This window comes from Meleagris gallopavo, chromosome 1 (genome assembly GCF_905368555.1).
Source record: "Meleagris gallopavo chromosome 1, MGAL_WU_HG_1.1, whole genome shotgun sequence".
Lineage (NCBI taxonomy): Eukaryota > Metazoa > Chordata > Aves > Galliformes > Phasianidae > Meleagris > Meleagris gallopavo.
In genome coordinates, this window is record NC_139404.1 from 30,474,177 (window position 1) to 30,490,892 (window position 16,716).

Genomic DNA, 16,716 nt, shown 5'->3' on the forward strand with positions numbered 1-16,716 from the left:
AAATACTGACTTTGAAGGGGAAAATTTGAAATTGATAATTTCCAAAACGAAGGAGAAAAAGGTAATGGACAATATAGAAGAATTTTCAGTGTTCCATTACCACCTAGAACATCTCACTACCACAAACAAAACAATTGTGGTGCTATGTATTATTATCTAAAAGCTACAGTCCCCTAACATCTCAAGCTCTCATGGATACTTCTACTTAAAATCTGATGTGGAGTGAGAGAAGACAGGCAAGAGAGAAAGAAACTGCAAGTATAAGTTTACCAAGTAGGTAGTATTAAATTTAAGAAACCCTTAAGTATGTTACTTCAATAGTGCTCTTTCCATGGCTTCTGATAAAGCATACCTGCAATTGTTTTCCATCTTGCTGTGAAGCAATGTAGTTGACTTGTTGAGATGGTGGGGGTGGAGGTGGAGGCGGAGGTAATCCCTGAGACAAATTTGTGGGAGCAGCTACCTGTATGAGAGGCACTCCGGTATGGAGATGGATGGGCACTGGAGGGGGGATGTTAAAAGGATTTCGTTGCATATTCATCATAGGAGGAGGGACACCCACGGGATATGGAAACATATTCATAGGCTGGTGTTGTGCATTCACTTGCGGCATTACATTCATCTGTTGCTGCATCATATTTACTGGTAACTGAGAACCATCACTTTGCTGGTTGCCTTGGTCTTTGAGGTTTGGATCTATCAGAAGGAAAAAAAAAAAAAAAAAAAGACAGTATATGAAGTAGAAAATCCGCGTTTTATAAAGTAAAATGTGGAACTAGGTGTCTGAAATCTTCATTAAGTATAGAGTTTCTAAAAGAGTTCTCTATTTGAATATTTCAAAGATAGTGCATCACATTACTATACAGCACTCATCACCAGACACATCACTGGGCTAAGTGCTAGTTTCTGAATTTAAAAAAAGGTCACTTACTATGCAGATCTGCATTTTGAATTTCCATTACTCTAATTGTTCCCATAGCACAACCAATACATTATTCCATCACAATGAAACAAAAATCCTCCCCAAAAGAACAGAAAGACAACAGAACTTGTTTAGTTTTCATGCTATTGGATACGTTACTTTTTGCTCTCCTCTGTCCATGCACTCACTGTCAACCAATTTTGAAAGATGCCAGTATTCAGAAAATTATTAAAAAGCCCTGCGATGGCGCAACAGGTAAAGCCTACAAGTAAAAATAACCTCTTGGGGGTGACACTCTTGAAAATGACTTTACTATTTCAACCTTACCTTCAACAGAAGATAAAAAGTTACAGTGTAAGGTACAAGCAGTGAGCCTTTCAGAAAGCGAAGCAGGTAGGTCTGAGCTATGGTCAAGGGATTATAAATCTAGATCCATTTCTCATTCCCTCAGAATCCCTTCCTTGAGGAATCCTTTCAGCTCATTCAAAGGGATCAGCATTTAAGCCCTTATGCTTCAATCTGGTCCAACCCTTCTTATACAAGGCCAGCTACAGCATGTTGCTCAGGACCATGTCACGATACCAATCAAGTCTGTTTCATCCAGTTTTGAGAGATTACTCTCGTCTGAAGCTCAGATTCAAAAAAACATACTAGTATGATCTATCCTAAACTATGGAAAATAATGTCTGCAAAATCATGATACTTGCAATTAAAGGTTTGATATATTTTCCTGTAGCAAACTGGAGGTTGACAAAGTTGCCCCCCCCCCAAAAAAAAAGAAGCCTTTGGTGCAGTTGCCTCTGAAAAGAACACCACTGTTGGCATGTAAGATAAAAATGGATAAAAACAAAAGGCAAAGCCACATGACAATAGGAAAGGGCAAGCGTGGTGCCTTCAGAGCTGGACTTTTTCATTTCTGAATACAATTTACATCTACCATTTACTATTACTGTTAATGATCTGGGGATAACTTATTAGCAGGGGGATGCTAAAAGTAACCATGAAGAGGATGTTTTCTCTTCAGCCAAGAAGATATAAAGTTGTACTCTTTAGATGCCTTGTCTGTAAGTAACACAAAAATTCTGACTTTGAGCAAAATCAAAAAGCCATCAAACTCCTGATAAAACACTGGAAGTCCATATTCCACATTGCAAAATTACTATGAATTCACTCCCAATTTTGAAGAACTAATCAACTAACAGAACAACATGACTAGAATTTTACTCATCTACTGCATCTGTGACTAAGCTTTGTATCAAAACTGCGTGTACCTTGTTCAAGTGTCTCTTCTTCTTGTCTAGTTCCCCATCCAGATTGTGGGCTTGATGAGTTTCGTCCTCTTCTTGAGTAATAATTCTGCACATCAGCAGGTAAAGTCTTTCTTACAGCCCAGCTGGATGCAGATGTCCACCCAGATCTATCAGCAGGCGTATCAAAAGAATCCTGTTCATTCTTACGCTTGTACGGCTGCTGCTCTGAGAACCTTGTAGCTTCATTCCCAGAACCATTTGAGTTCCCTGAGAGAGGTTTTCTACTCTGCCAGTGATTTTCACTCTGGTCTCCATATGCGAAACCACCTCTTCCACGCCCACCTCTGCCACGATGACCTCTCCCCCTGTTTGGAAACCAACCTGAACCAAAGTTTTTATTCCAACACTGTCCTGAATTATCATGTCTGCTGTCTTCCCAATGAGGTCTGTCTCTGTTCTTGACCTCCGGAATGGAGTTTATCCTTTCCATTACCCAGTCTGGACAATCATTCCTCCGCTTGTCTGGAGAACACTGAGTATCGCTGTTTTTTTCCATACTGTCCTTCTCCTTTAGACTTTCATTCTGTTTCTCTTGATCACTTCTTCTGTATCGATCATTCCCTCTGGGACTCCTCCAGCTGTCATTTGCCCATCTGTCTTTCCAACGAGGTGAATGACCATCCCTCTCATTTCTAGAGAATGAAGAGCCTTTATTTCTCGTCCTTGATTGTGATCTTGACCTAGATCGTGACCGGGACCTGGACCGGGACCTGGACCATCTTCTATTTCTTCTCTCTCTGTCACGATCCCTTCTCTGACAATCTCTATCACTGCTCCGAGATCTAGACTTTTGTCTTGGAGATGAATCCCTTGTCCTTGACCGAGAAGATGACCTCCTGCTTTCCCTGACAGTTTCCCTCTTGGGAGATCGAGATGGTGTTTTTCTCTCATCTTTGAGTGTCTCTCTTTTTGGAGACTGAGATAAGGATCTCCTTCCCTCCCCAACAGTTTCTTTCTTGGGTGATCGGGAACTCCTCTCCCTGGTCATCTCCCTTTTAGGTGATGGTGACTGAGATTTCCTGCTGTCTTTCCTAGAAGGAGACCAAGTTGTCGATGGAGAATGAAATCGAGACCGTCTTGTTCGAGTCTTTTTTTCTTTTTTGGGTTCTGACTGACACTCTCCTTCTTGGTGAACAGTTTCATCTTTTTCATCAGACAATCCTGAAACTGATGCAGAGTTTGCTGCGTCACACTGTAAGGAGTCCATTTTTCCCTGCTCTATACTTTCAGCTGGTGGCAACTGTTCAATCTGAGGTTCATTCTGGTCGCTGCAAAATGAGTCACAATCCATTGGTATCATTTCATTGTTATCCTCACCAAAATGCTTATGTTCAGTATTTATCGTCAGTGACTCCGAAGTTCTGTTCTCTTCACCCTCCGGCATGGGGCTTTTTTTTAAGGCTTGCTCTGATGCATCTGTAGAAGTATTACTGTCTAGTTCCTTGTCTTTATCACTTCTAAAGTTTTGAGTATTTGTACTTGCACAGTCCACTACTGCCTTTTCCTCTGCCTTAGCATCATCGACTTCTATGGTTTCTGTATGGTCATGCAATTTGCTTCTGGGGCTCTCTAATGGCTGATCTTGCTCCAAAGGCTCTGGATGTTCCAGTAATTCGTTTTCTGGACTAGTTATTGGTTCATGTATTTTTGTATTTATATTCTCAATTAATTCTTCCCGAGGACTACACAACGTCTCATGTAAATTTTCAAATGTTGCACACAGTTTATCTCTGGGACTAGTCGCTGTTTCAATTTGTTCAAGATTATTTTTACAGGCGTCCTGATTCTCAAGTTCTATGGTTTTTTCATTAAGATCTTTTATTTCAAATTCCTGACTTTCTCCTCCTAAAGTCAATACTGTAGATTCCTGGACAGAAAAGCTTACATCTCCATTGCCTGAAGTATCTTCCTCACATTCTCCTGTAGTTTCCTCAATCTCTGCATGTTCATTACAGCTTTCTAATCCATTAGCAGATTCTGTTTCTGCATCATTTTTCTGTGGAAGGTTTGCACTACTGCTTTCGTGATCTGACTGCTGGTCTTTATCTACTGTAAGAACTGCTTCAGACTCAGCATCGTCATCATCGTCATCATCCGCTGAATCACTGGATGATTTTTCAGAACGTGCAGAACTTCTCAGTTTCTTTTTAGCCAGAGGTGTTCGTTGTTTACCGATTCTTTTTGTTTTTCGTTTTGGAAGAACATTCTCTGATTCTGAAAAGGATTTATTCAGAGGTGGATTACTGCCATCAGGGGCACTGCACCCAGAACTGCTTGACCGAGGTGAGTTCCGAGACTGACTCAGAGTTTCGTTTTTGGTGTTCCGTGCAGACCTTCTTCTAGGAGTAGTATTAACAGACTTCCTTCTACCTCCCCTAGTGCCGGATGAACCTGATGCTTGCTTTTTCTCTTCTCCTTCTTGGGCACATGCAACAGCATATCCTTTCCCTAAAGATTCTAATAAAAGCAGAAATCTTAATGCCTGGTAATAAACATTTACACAAATACAATTAAGACCATAAAATGACACTCCTGTTTAATGGATATTATCAAATAATACAACATACAATACAGTACGAAATGCTGCCACAGCTTAACTAGCTAAAATCAAGACCACCCCACCTCAGTGCAGACTCTTTAAAGAACAGAATCAGACTAACAAAAATCAAATATTAGGCACCAGGAGATGCACTTCAGAAGCAGTGCTGACATGGCTATACGGACATAATGGTACTCACAATTAAAGCACTACTGATAAAGCAAGAACGATATTCAGCATTTAAACCATTACAAAAGTAACAAAGTAAATATATGATATTCTTAGCATATAGCAATTCCCATCATTCTTGTGTGCAGGCCTTGTTGTCAGTGAAGACTCAATATTATGGAAGCGAAGCTCAATACTACAAAAGAGAAACTCAGTACTAGAGTAAGATTTTCAGACAACTATCAGGGACAATCACATGGGAAGCACTTGATGAGAAGTACCACTGACAACATATCTCTCTACAAAATCTAATTTCTGACAGTGTAAACTCATTCCAAAGTTCTAAGAAAGTCCCTGAGCACTCCATGGCAAACTGGACAAATTCTGCTGCCTTGCAGCAGAGAGAATAGATTGTACATACTCAATATATCTGAAAGCTTACGAGTGACAGCTCCAGAATTTAAGATAAATGATAATTAAGTAAATATACTTAAATGTAATACTCAATTCAGAACTATATTAATTTCTTGAGATATCCATTACTTTGTTTCATACTCTGCGTACACTCCAGGAATAAAGAATTTGCTCCTTAAATTCATTCTCTTCACAGCTTCATTTTATACGCAAATAGTAGAAATTTGCTTAGAAATATTAATTTCAACAGATTTTGCAATTAATTTATCACATCTCACAAATACTTAAATATTTGTTTTATAAGCTACTTAAGAACATATATTAAAAAAATAAGAGAGGAATGAGACAAAGCATCAAAACAGATTCAAAAAACACATTTAAAAAAAAATCTCCACGTCTATTTTTTTTTTCATTTTTTTCTCATTGTTCATCTTTGCAGAAAGTTCCAGTTTTTACCCTTGTTTCCTCCATCTTCTGCCTCTTCATTTCATATTACTTGTAAGAGAAGAGGTAACTCTCTTCTCCACATATTTGCTTGCCATGCATCTCTAAAAGTATCTCTAAAAGGTTAATTTCTCCTTGCTTTTTTCCCTAACATTTTTTCCTGTGCGTTTCCTCTCTTATGCAGAAAGGGGAAGGAACACTCCCAGAATGTGCCCCAAATCCACAGGGGGCATTCTTCACACTTTACACCCACCCCAGTGGATCCACTAGGGAAATCTGAAGACTCTGCCTCCTGCATGTCCCTTGCTGGCAGGAGTCTTCAAGTCAAATCTGAAGATTACTTAAAATTTTAGTGTCTGTATACTAAAATGCTTTAGGTTTCAACGTTGATGACTGTCATCCACTTTGTCCACAGCATAAACAATCTATTACATTAAATATGTGAACTCTAGTTTAGGCGTGGTAAAAGCATATTTACAGAAATAAATTTGTTTGCTGTCTTTTTAGCCTGGTAATTTTACTTTTCAAAATGTAAAATATGAAACTTCTAACCTAGGCGAGTGAGAAAAATATTTAAAAATGTAAATTTAAAAAACATATATCCTTTTTTTCACCCCTCATAAAGATTCCATTTCCTGCTTCTCCCAGAAGACAGCATAAGGCATTTACTTTCAATTTTTGCATTAATAGTTGACAATATCATCAGTATTTGCAAGTCAGTTGCAGAAATTATCAATGGTAATTAATCTGTTCTAAATTATCCAATATTGAAAAGTATTTTGGAGATTACAGAAATACTCTTCAACTCAAAGAAAAACTGATTATTTTTCCCTCTGCTACTGGGACATGGCAAAGAAGCCTGACAGTGTAAGTTAAAAGGAGAAAGGAAATCAAGAGATAGAAGCTACCACACACTCATTGCTACCAGAAGCAGAAATAGTTAAGCATCAGTTAAACTGCCAAAAAAAGCCAGAGGAAGTAACCTATTTAATTTTTTTTTTTTTTTTTTTAACTGGGAAACAGGGAAGTGAAATAAGTACATTTAACAACAACGCAGAATATGAACTAATAAAGTATTTCTTCAATCATCCTCCTACTTAATTCTTCCTAATAGTTCACTTCCTTGATTCAAGTAGGCCAAAAGAGACCAAAATCTCTTCCATCTTTTTTCCTACTAGTCAAATTAAAGTGGCCTAATTTCAAATTCAAAGAAGGTATTATCTCCAGATTTAAAAGAACAGCACTCTTCTGTTTCCACTTCTGAAATTTGTGCAGACAATGAGAAGAGAAGCTACATTCTAGCTGAGTACGGAGAGACAGGCAATTAAAGCAACTGGAGAAAGGTAATCCCTTCCGTATTTTGTCTTCTGCTAAATTCCTGTCATACTGTGGAGCTTCAACACCTTTGCAAGTTTCTGCCCTGTTGAGTTTGCAGACATACTCAAAGAGATCCATATATTGCAGTTTGCAGACTATTCTAGTCAGTCAGAAAATATACACTGGAATACATCAGAATGATGTATCCAGAATGATGTATATTTCAATACTCAGAACGTATCATAATGCAGTGTATCTTTAATAAGATAAAAAGCTGTAACATGAGACAAAATTCTGAATTTAGGAACTGAATTAAGTTACATAAAACACTTGTTTTCTGTTTAGTTCAAGTTGTATACTCCAATTTAAGAAATACGTCAGCTGATTTTGAAATAGCATCAAACTTCAAAACATTTTGTTTTCAGCTGCAGCTATACACTCTGCTTTGAATTTTGAGAATCATGTTTTAACAATACTCCACATTAGCTATAAAGAAAACTTACAAAAAAAAAGTTTACCAAAGTTTTCCAAAGGCCTGATATTTGTTGGAAGAACTGTCCCTGCCACTGCAGTAGAAGTGAGAAGAAAGGTCTCAGCTTCAGCTCCATAAGACACTAAAGGAATTCTGTAAAAGTAAAATCATTAATGTTATTTGTTAGAGTCGTTTGCAGGAAGTTTTGGAAAGAATGCTCAAGACCATTATGCAAACACAAGGCCTCTACCTCTCAGTGTAGAGAGAAACACAAAGCTGACAGAAAACAAAGCTTTCTTCTTCCAGGCCTACCATGAGGTCTAATCTGGTAAAACAGTTCGAAGAAAGTCTGTTATGTTAAAGCAATATACACTTGAAGTCAAACACAACTGTAACAAAGAGACTACTTCAAATTAGTAGACTATACTACTGCAAGAAAAATCCTGAATGCTAATGTAGCACTTCAGTGTAAGAACAGTGCTTTTTCTGCAGAAATCTGAGAGACGGTGTACAAAAATTTAGTTGTAATCTACCTACTTTTAAGCTATCACTGAGTTGGAATTAAACTTTCCCTAAGGAAAAGCGTGTGAAAAGAAATACACAACTTGTTATTAAAATCTGAAGTGCAGTTTTCGTTATAATCAAAAATCTCTTATCTAATTTCTGTAGTCCTTTTTATGCCAAAGGCAGAGGTATGTTGTAGAATTAATATTAAAGAGAGCCAGTTTGATCTATTTATATATACACATATTTTTTTACTTCAAATCTATTGTTTTTATAATTCTACTTTAGATTCATGAAGATATCTTTAGGGTATGCTTTAATACTCATTTATTTGCTCTCTGACAAAAAATTTCTCATGCTCCGTTTCATTTGAAAAAAATCCCTCTTACTCTTTCTATATGAATTTGTTTACTAACAGTCAAAAAAAGCGCCAGAACCATCCATGAAGGCAAGTCAGAGTCAGACTAACATTAGAACAAACACACCCTGATCTTAAATGATAGAAATAATTTTAAGAGCTCATATACACTACCTTCTAAATTAAGTGAAAAATATGTTTAAGCTTGCATTTTAATGAAAAGCGATAGATGAACGTGTAAATGTAGTTACTATGCTCATCACAAGTATTAAAGAAAACTTCTTCACTTCTCTGAAAGAGTGGTCAGGCACTGGAATGGGCTGCCCAGAGAGGTGGTGGAGTCACTGACCCTGGAGGTGTTCAAGGAATGTTTGGACATTGTGTTGAAGGACATGGTTTAGTGAGAACTATTGGTGATGGGTGGATGGTTGGACTGGATGATCTTGTAGGTCTTTTCCAACCTTGGTGGTTCTGTGATAGTACAAGACACAGAAGAAAATCCATTTACATAAAAATAGCATGACATATACCTTTCAACTCTAGCAAGCATCGATGAACAGGACAATTCCAGTTCTTGTCTCTTCTGCCTGATCAATGCATTGACTTCTGTGAATTCTGTACTAAAATACAAATATCATGTCATTTAATAATACCTTTTTACTATTAGAATTCCTTATTTCAATAACTGTTTTATCAGTTGCTAATTTTCAAATTCAACTGTATTATAACTTTCAGCAGCTATGATGCAAATATATACATATACAGTTTGAAGGGAAAAGCAGTCATAGCAAGGATAGCAGAAGTCGTAAACACATTTTTAGGTGAGAAAATGAAAAATAGGACACAAAATGTGTGTTCTGGAGAGCTGAAAGAAGGGGAAAACTTTGTACCTCTTTAGTATGTATTGCATTTTTTCCATTTATGGATTTTTCATTTATGAACTGTTGAAAACATACTAACATTATTCTTTTTACGAGGTCGTACTGTCCAAATAATGTTATTCTAGAATATTCCTCAGCTAGTCTTTTTCTCCTTTTAAAAAACATTTCTTGTGCTCCTTAAGTACTAGGTTCATTATGCAAAATTGCTTTGTGTACATTGAAAGTGTTCCTCCTGGAGTCACCAAACAACGAAATACCACAACTGTTTCTGCTACAAAACAGGAGATTTATTGCTAGCTGTTTTACTAACTGCTCTAGTAATAACAGGACTAGCCCTCTTCTACTCCAGGCTTCAATTTTGCAAGGACTTGAAATATGAGCTAAATTCCTATTAAATCAATGAAATCAAGAGCACAACCTTAAATATTTTATGCCGAATACACAGCAGATATTGGGATGCTGATTTAACTGTACTCATTCTGAAGTGTTTGCAAGTGTTTATCTTTTTTTAACTGCTGATTTGTAATAAATATAAAAGCAGTAAAACTTCGAAATATTGCAAGGCAGTAATATACAGATAGAAGCAGAAGGAGCTATAGTATCTACAATACAGTAACTCTAAGTTTATTTTGAGCATTGGTATACACTAACCAGTCATTTTTACAGCTAAGAAAGGATTCTTCATTGCTACAATTGGCTGGAAGTGTACTATAGAAACTAGTCCTGAAGCACTCATTCCAACAGGTGTGTCTTCTGGTCTATAAAGAAACAATAACATGCAAAATGGAATGATTAGCATTAAATACATAATCATGCATTGAAATTAAATGTCAGCTACATTTCAGCTCAGAATAAGCAGGCTCAGTATTAGTACCATTTGCCATTACATCATATGGGGAGTTTTGAGATTGAAAAAAAAAAGAAATTTCGCATGCACTCTCTGCAAATAAAAATCATTTTTACAGACTATTCATAGTAAAACCCTTAGTGTTTCATGTAGAAATTATACATACATGAGCCCACAATTTACTGCTTCACAATACCCATTTCTGCTACCTAATGAATCACAGCAAAGAGTCACAGCACCTTTAGACAAATCCCTTCTGCTCATTGCATCCTCCATCTAAAGAAAACATGTGAGTAGCTGGGATTCTTCTTTACTTTTTGATAGAATTAGAAAATTCAAGGTTAAATGATACGTCTGTTTACTGCACCCTCACACAGAAAAAATCCTCGGAATCATCTTTATATCTCAACAGATACCACTTTTCATTTCAGGAGTTAACACCTAACAAACCATTGTATACTAGTACACTGCTTCTTGCGCTGTTCAGTAAACAGCTTGAATCTGCTGCTGTGCACTGGGCTGCCGACAAAAAAAGCCCTGAACAATAATCCTGCAGACAGCTCCCAGACTGACACACTAATCTACAGTGACCTGCTTTTGCCATGTATCCTATCACCTCAAGGGCTAATGCCAGCTGGAATTTGACTGAGACATTCCTATTCATTCCCTATCATCCATATTTTAAGATGGGAACTTACAGAAAATATTTACTCCAAAGAAAAATAAACTTTGTAAGACATACATTATTTACGTCTCAAATATGCAGTCATTTTCTACATGCTCTAAGAAACTTAGGCACTGAAAACCAGCTTACAATACCATTATCCATTTTATCACAGTAAGTTTCTCCTAACAAGTTTTTTTTTAAATGTTTTAAAGATGCTCTGGTTTTGAACATTAGCATTTTCACCTCTGTAAAAAAAAAAAAAAAAGTTTCCAACTGTTCCACAGATATTTTCACAGATATTTTCACGAAGTGCAGTTAGTAAATGAGTGCTTCCTTTCAAATGTCGAATGCAGAGTGGATAATTAAATTAAGCACTGTATGTCCTCCCAAATTTTACTTCTCTTTATTCAGATTTTTTATAATCTATACTGTGAGACAATGCTAACCGGTACAATAAATCATGGAAGCTAGATATGGAAGCACTGATCAACCTTGAAGCCAAATTAGGGCTTGATCTACCACCAAACACCACCCTACCAGTCCTACCAGTCAAATCAATGAAAAGCAATGTTAACTCTAGCTGGCAACATTAACAAAAATTTTAAATACCTGACTTAGGAGAGGGAGGCTGGAGCTAATGACAGCCTTATAATTATGTTGAACAAGGATGAGATACGTGTAAGGGACAGCAGCTACAGAATTCTGCATGATATAATACATGCCCCTACAACACATGCAACAAGGCAGTAGGCAAAATAAGGACCTGAGCAGTTTTTCCTCTCAATTTTTAAACTTCAGGTAAGACAAAACAATGAACACCAACACTCACTCACACTTCAGAGAGATGTGGTGGATGCCCTGTCCCTGGAGACCTTCAAGGCCAGGCTGAACCGGGCTCTGAGCAACCGATCTAGCTGTGGTGTCCCTATTCATCGCAGGGGAATCAGAGATGGCCTTAGGAATCCCTTTGAATTCTAAGGATTCTATGATTCTAAAATGAAATCAATTACCCACAACTACCTCATGCAAACAAACTTGCAGGTTAGCTTCCTATGATCAGGAAAGCACTGATCACAAAGTTGTGACAGAAACCTGAAATAGTTCTGAAAGGAGGGAAAGCAGAAATCAAACAACAGAACTTTTGTAGCTGCTTAAAAATTCCACTTAGAACATGTATTATAGGCTAAAAATTATGAACAAAAATAAGAAGCCTAGGAAAACTTGCATTCATATAGAAATCTCCTATTAAATATCAACTTAATGCAAACTAGAATGTCCATGGCTTATTCCTAACATATTGACTAGTCACTACTTTTCAAATTTTCATAAAAAATAATGAAAATTCTCATAACCTAAATATCATTATATGAGGGATAACAGCTTGTAGCTGATCCCACCTTCTTTTGATGAATAAAGATTAAAGTAGGGTAGTTACAGTATTTTAAATGTGACATCCTAATCTAAACGAAAATATTTACCACCTCTGGGAGAGAGAGAGCATCATACTATATGTTCTAATCACTTCTTTCACAACATAGCAATATAAACAGTTTTGGATCATTCTAGAATTAATGAAGTTAACTTAAAAATAGCGTGAGACATCGTTTGAAAGATGCCTTCCTGAAAAAAAAGTTCACAAATGATTCATTATCAGAACCAACCTTGCTTACCTTCACAGACAGAGCTTTCTTGTTTTGTTTGTCAGACAAAATATTACCTGTGTGAAATAAGAAGCAGAACTATGATCTAGACTTTAACATTTCAGTTTTTAATCGTTCATTAGAAGTTAATTAACACAATAAGATGCTAATAAAAAAACGCATCCCTAGATGACCTGCAATGTGTTTACACAACTTCAGTAAAACCTTCGCAATAATCTTTCAGACATCAGCTACTTCTCATTTCTTGTGATACTTCCTTACTTTCAGAAGTTATGAATACACAGAACAATACCCATCAACTGAGCCTCATAATACTGCCAAGTGCTGCTTGTTTCTGCACTTTCAGTAAAAAAAAAAAAACAAAAAACTTTCTGGTTTTTGCTTATCATTAGCTGTGTGTCAGCAATGCTTCACATAAAATGATCTTATGCTGAAACTAAATACAATTCCTCTGTGACTGAAGTGGAAAAGGGAGTCTTTCCAGTAAAGCCAGTACAGTAGTTTCTGATATTGCAACTTTGTTCTTCCAAGCTTCAATTCCCTGGTATTTGGTTTATATCTGCAAATATAAACAATAGTAATAATATACCAAAAAAAAAAAAAAAAAAAGCACATCAAGAAAAGTACTTCAAGAGTTGCATAATAAAACCCAGCAATTTTAGCAAACAAAACAAACAACAACTTACTGCATTTCTTCTTCACGACTTTCCTCAATTTTGCTGCTAAGGACCCTCTGTCTGAACATGCAGCTCTTCTGCAACATTAACAGAAGATATTACAAAAGCAGCAACATTCATGGGCACACCTAAACTGTGAGTTTATACACTCAAAATCAGTTTCTGATTCAAAGAATTTTTGTGTTCATAAACCAATATTCTGACTGCTATTAAAACCTAACCTTGTATCCTGTACATCATTTTCCATGTATTAAATGCTGAAGTGCTTTAGAAAGGTTAAGGATAGAAAAAAAATCCATTTACACAACCAAATATAATTTTCTGTGTTAAATCTGAATGGTTAACCTTGCTTGATTTCATGGAAAACTTGTGAAAGGTGTCACAACTGGCTGACATAAATATTGAAAGAATACAGAAGTCAAGCGTGATTCAGAGAGGTGAAACAATCAATCTTCTTTTCTAGTAATAGTTTAAAAAAAGAAAGGTAATTTACTTTCAGTTAACTTTTTTGTAGTGAAGTCTGATCTCAAGGACTCTGTATACATCACAAACTCAATGAAACAGTGACTTTAAATTATCACTATTTAGTGATATTTATCTGTGTAATCTCAATCTTCTCCTTATGCAATACAGCAAATGTGAGAACCAATTTTTTTCAAAACAGGAATGTCATTTCCATACCTTCCTCTCCAACTCACTAGAATGAAAAAAGCTGTAGACTACAGCTGTTTTATGGCAAAAAAGAACATCACTAATGTTCATAATATGCAAGAAAAAAGGGCTTGCCTATTCGGATAACAAAATATAAGATGGTTGAAACATGTTTTACACATAAAATGTTATCTGAAATTAATGAATTTGTTTTTCCCCCCAAGGAAATCTGACAAAAGAGCTACTTTCAGATCTCAACTAAGAAATACATTGCTCCATACTTATTGATTACAAAAGTATTTAAGATGAAATTACACCAGCAAAAGTTGTAGATGCTCAACTACCATGGGTGGAAAATAGTTTATTTTTTACACAAACTTTTTAAAAAATACTTTAATTCCAGGACGTACGTTTCTGTAAGATTTCAACTTAGATTTCGGATAATTCAAATTAAAATGCCCTATATTAAGTGCACTACCAACCTCAGGAATCTTCTCATCTTTGCATGGCTATATTTTTCCTTATTCCAGGTACAGTATTCCTCCTCTTTCTTTCTCTTTTGCTGTTTTTCTACCTGAATCTGCATTGAAAAAATGAAGTCAGTCCAGACTAGAACCTTAGTAAATATAGGCTTTAAATGTATTCAAGTTCTCTTAAGTCTACACAAAAATAAGCTAAAACAGAAGGAGTTAGAACTACTCTCAAATCATTGCTTTCTTCATCTCGCAGTTCAGATTTGAAGATTTTTTTCATTAAATGGAGGAGAAAGCTTACATCTTGATATGTGTATTGACTATGCCAGCGATGCACAGTAATTCCACTGCATCAGAACTCCCTGAACATTCAGCCTGCCATGGCAAGGATCTCATCTGTGTACTATCCCTCACTGAAAATTTGGTAATGAAGTTTTTGCAATGTCAAAGTTACTTCATTGGTTACATTTTCATTTCTTTCACTAGACGTTTAATATTTCCTTCTTCTAGAATCTCGGCTTTGTTACTTTTTAAGCTATTAGTGTTCTACTTATGAATATCACGATGGACCAGCTGCCCACATGCTGACATCGCTCCCGCTAACACTGACCACTACATCTACAGTTGTCAGCACACCTTCCATCTGTCCCTACTGCTCTTTTTCAGAGTAGGGCCCCTCTTCTTTGTCTGCTTTTCATAGTGCAGATCTGTGAACAAAACCCCTTCAAACCAGATTTTGATAAGGCCCTGAAACTCTTCCAAGTGAAAACTTCAGTTTATCTGTCTTCAGCTGCTTCTGTGGTTCTTCAGAAATACAAACAACAGAACGTGCTACATATGGCTTTTGCTCAGAAGGAAGCAGCTGCAGCTGTTGCCTTGTTGCTCTGCAGTTGAGTACCTGGGGCTCTAGAATCACAAGAAATGGCCAGGAGGAGCCTGTTTCCTAAGCATGACCAAAAGCAAAGCCAGCAGCTTCAGAATTACTTGTAACCACAATTTTACCACAGAACCTCAAACTCTGCATAAAAATATCAGCATCTTTCTATTATATACGTTTCCAAAATAGTCTATCACTACTTAATTTTCCTGACTGAAAATTCCTGACAATGATTTTCAAAAGAACTGGAAGATGGAAAGATTCAGAAATTTAGGCTAAGCAATGCTCAGTATTAACTGACTCCTCCTTCACTCATTAGTTTTTGTTCCTGAATTGGAGACCATGAACAAGATTTCCCTTAACTAAAAAGAATATACAAGAATATGTGATCTTATTAATATAGCACTTGTCTACATAACCTAGTTTAAAAAAAGTACTTGGAGACCAATTACTACAGTTCTATTCCTGAATATATCAGGAATGTTCAAAAACAGTATGCAGTACCAATAATAACATTATGATTATTATTACTGTAAACATTTTGTTTGAAAAAATTATTAGAGTAATTCCTAGCTTCAAGTACCTAATATAAACATTACAGCTGTAATTATTTCATTAGGGAGTCTTATTTAGAACAGACATCAGAATAAAAGGCTGCAGCATAACTCACACATTAATGCAACTGAAGCTATGTAAGAAAAAGCAGCCCGAAACGTACCTTTATCTGATCTTCTAATGCACCAAGCTGACATACTGCTCGAAATGGTCTGCGATCGATAGGACACGAAGCCTGTGTCTGAAAAATTATTTTTCCCATTAAAAATTTATAGTAAGCTATGAAAAATCTCAGGCTTTGGTATTTTTATTCAATAATATAGTAGCTAACAGAATAATAGGAAGTTAAATCCCTGGTAGGTAATGCTGGTTTTATACCAGTGCAGAAATGTTGTCCTCATTCCTTGACGTTGAGCACAGAATACTAACAAACACTAGGAATAAAACAGTACATAACTATAGGATGTAGGTGGAGAAATGTCATACAGAGCAGTTTCACTTCTCAATTTCAGTCCTCTAACAAGTGTGGAGCTCACTGGCACATCACCTAATGTCTGAGCTATTCAACTTTCAAATCCACCAGTAGCTTTTTAACAGAAATCAAACAAGTCATTCCCTGCAAGTCAGTACTGCTTTGATCTCTGCTCAAACTTCCCAACCTTTCTGCCACCAGCGTGTTGTTTTCACAGTTCTCTGCTGCCTATTTAGGACTTTTCTTATTTAGCCTTTGATGTCTACTACACTGTGGCACTTCCTATACTGACCCAGAAGCAACAAAACATTAGAAAGTTTCCATGTACAGTCAAGAATCACAACGCACTGCTGGTTTATTGCATGTTGCCAGCAAATGTTCGAGATGTAATTATCTTCTTGTGCTTATCAGTTCCTCCCTCAAGTTCAATGAACAATAGTGCAAACTGACACTATTATTTAGTAGCATTGGCAGCAATGTAACTGAAAAAAAAAAACAAAAAAAACA

The 16,716-nt window shown here is 36.4% G+C and overlaps 1 protein-coding gene across 4 annotated transcripts in view; it reads right to left on the bottom strand.

Annotated features, from left to right (window-relative positions):
* SCAF11 (SR-related CTD associated factor 11) overlaps window positions 1-16,716 on the bottom strand; it is a 41,325-nt gene that overhangs the window by 5,819 nt on the left and 18,790 nt on the right. For all 4 annotated transcript variants that reach the window (XM_085219969.1, XM_085219975.1, XM_085219979.1 and 1 more), the window contains 9 exons: window positions 15,901-15,978; window positions 14,315-14,412; window positions 13,191-13,258; window positions 12,514-12,560; window positions 9,981-10,087; window positions 8,979-9,068; window positions 7,633-7,739; window positions 2,194-4,689; window positions 353-696 (listed from right to left, as the gene is read on the bottom strand). In XM_085219969.1, coding sequence (XP_085076095.1) covers window positions 353-696; window positions 2,194-4,689; window positions 7,633-7,739; window positions 8,979-9,068; window positions 9,981-10,087; window positions 12,514-12,560; window positions 13,191-13,258; window positions 14,315-14,412; window positions 15,901-15,978 — 3,435 coding nt within the window. The remainder of the gene's footprint in view (window positions 1-352; window positions 697-2,193; window positions 4,690-7,632; window positions 7,740-8,978; window positions 9,069-9,980; window positions 10,088-12,513; window positions 12,561-13,190; window positions 13,259-14,314; window positions 14,413-15,900; window positions 15,979-16,716) is intronic.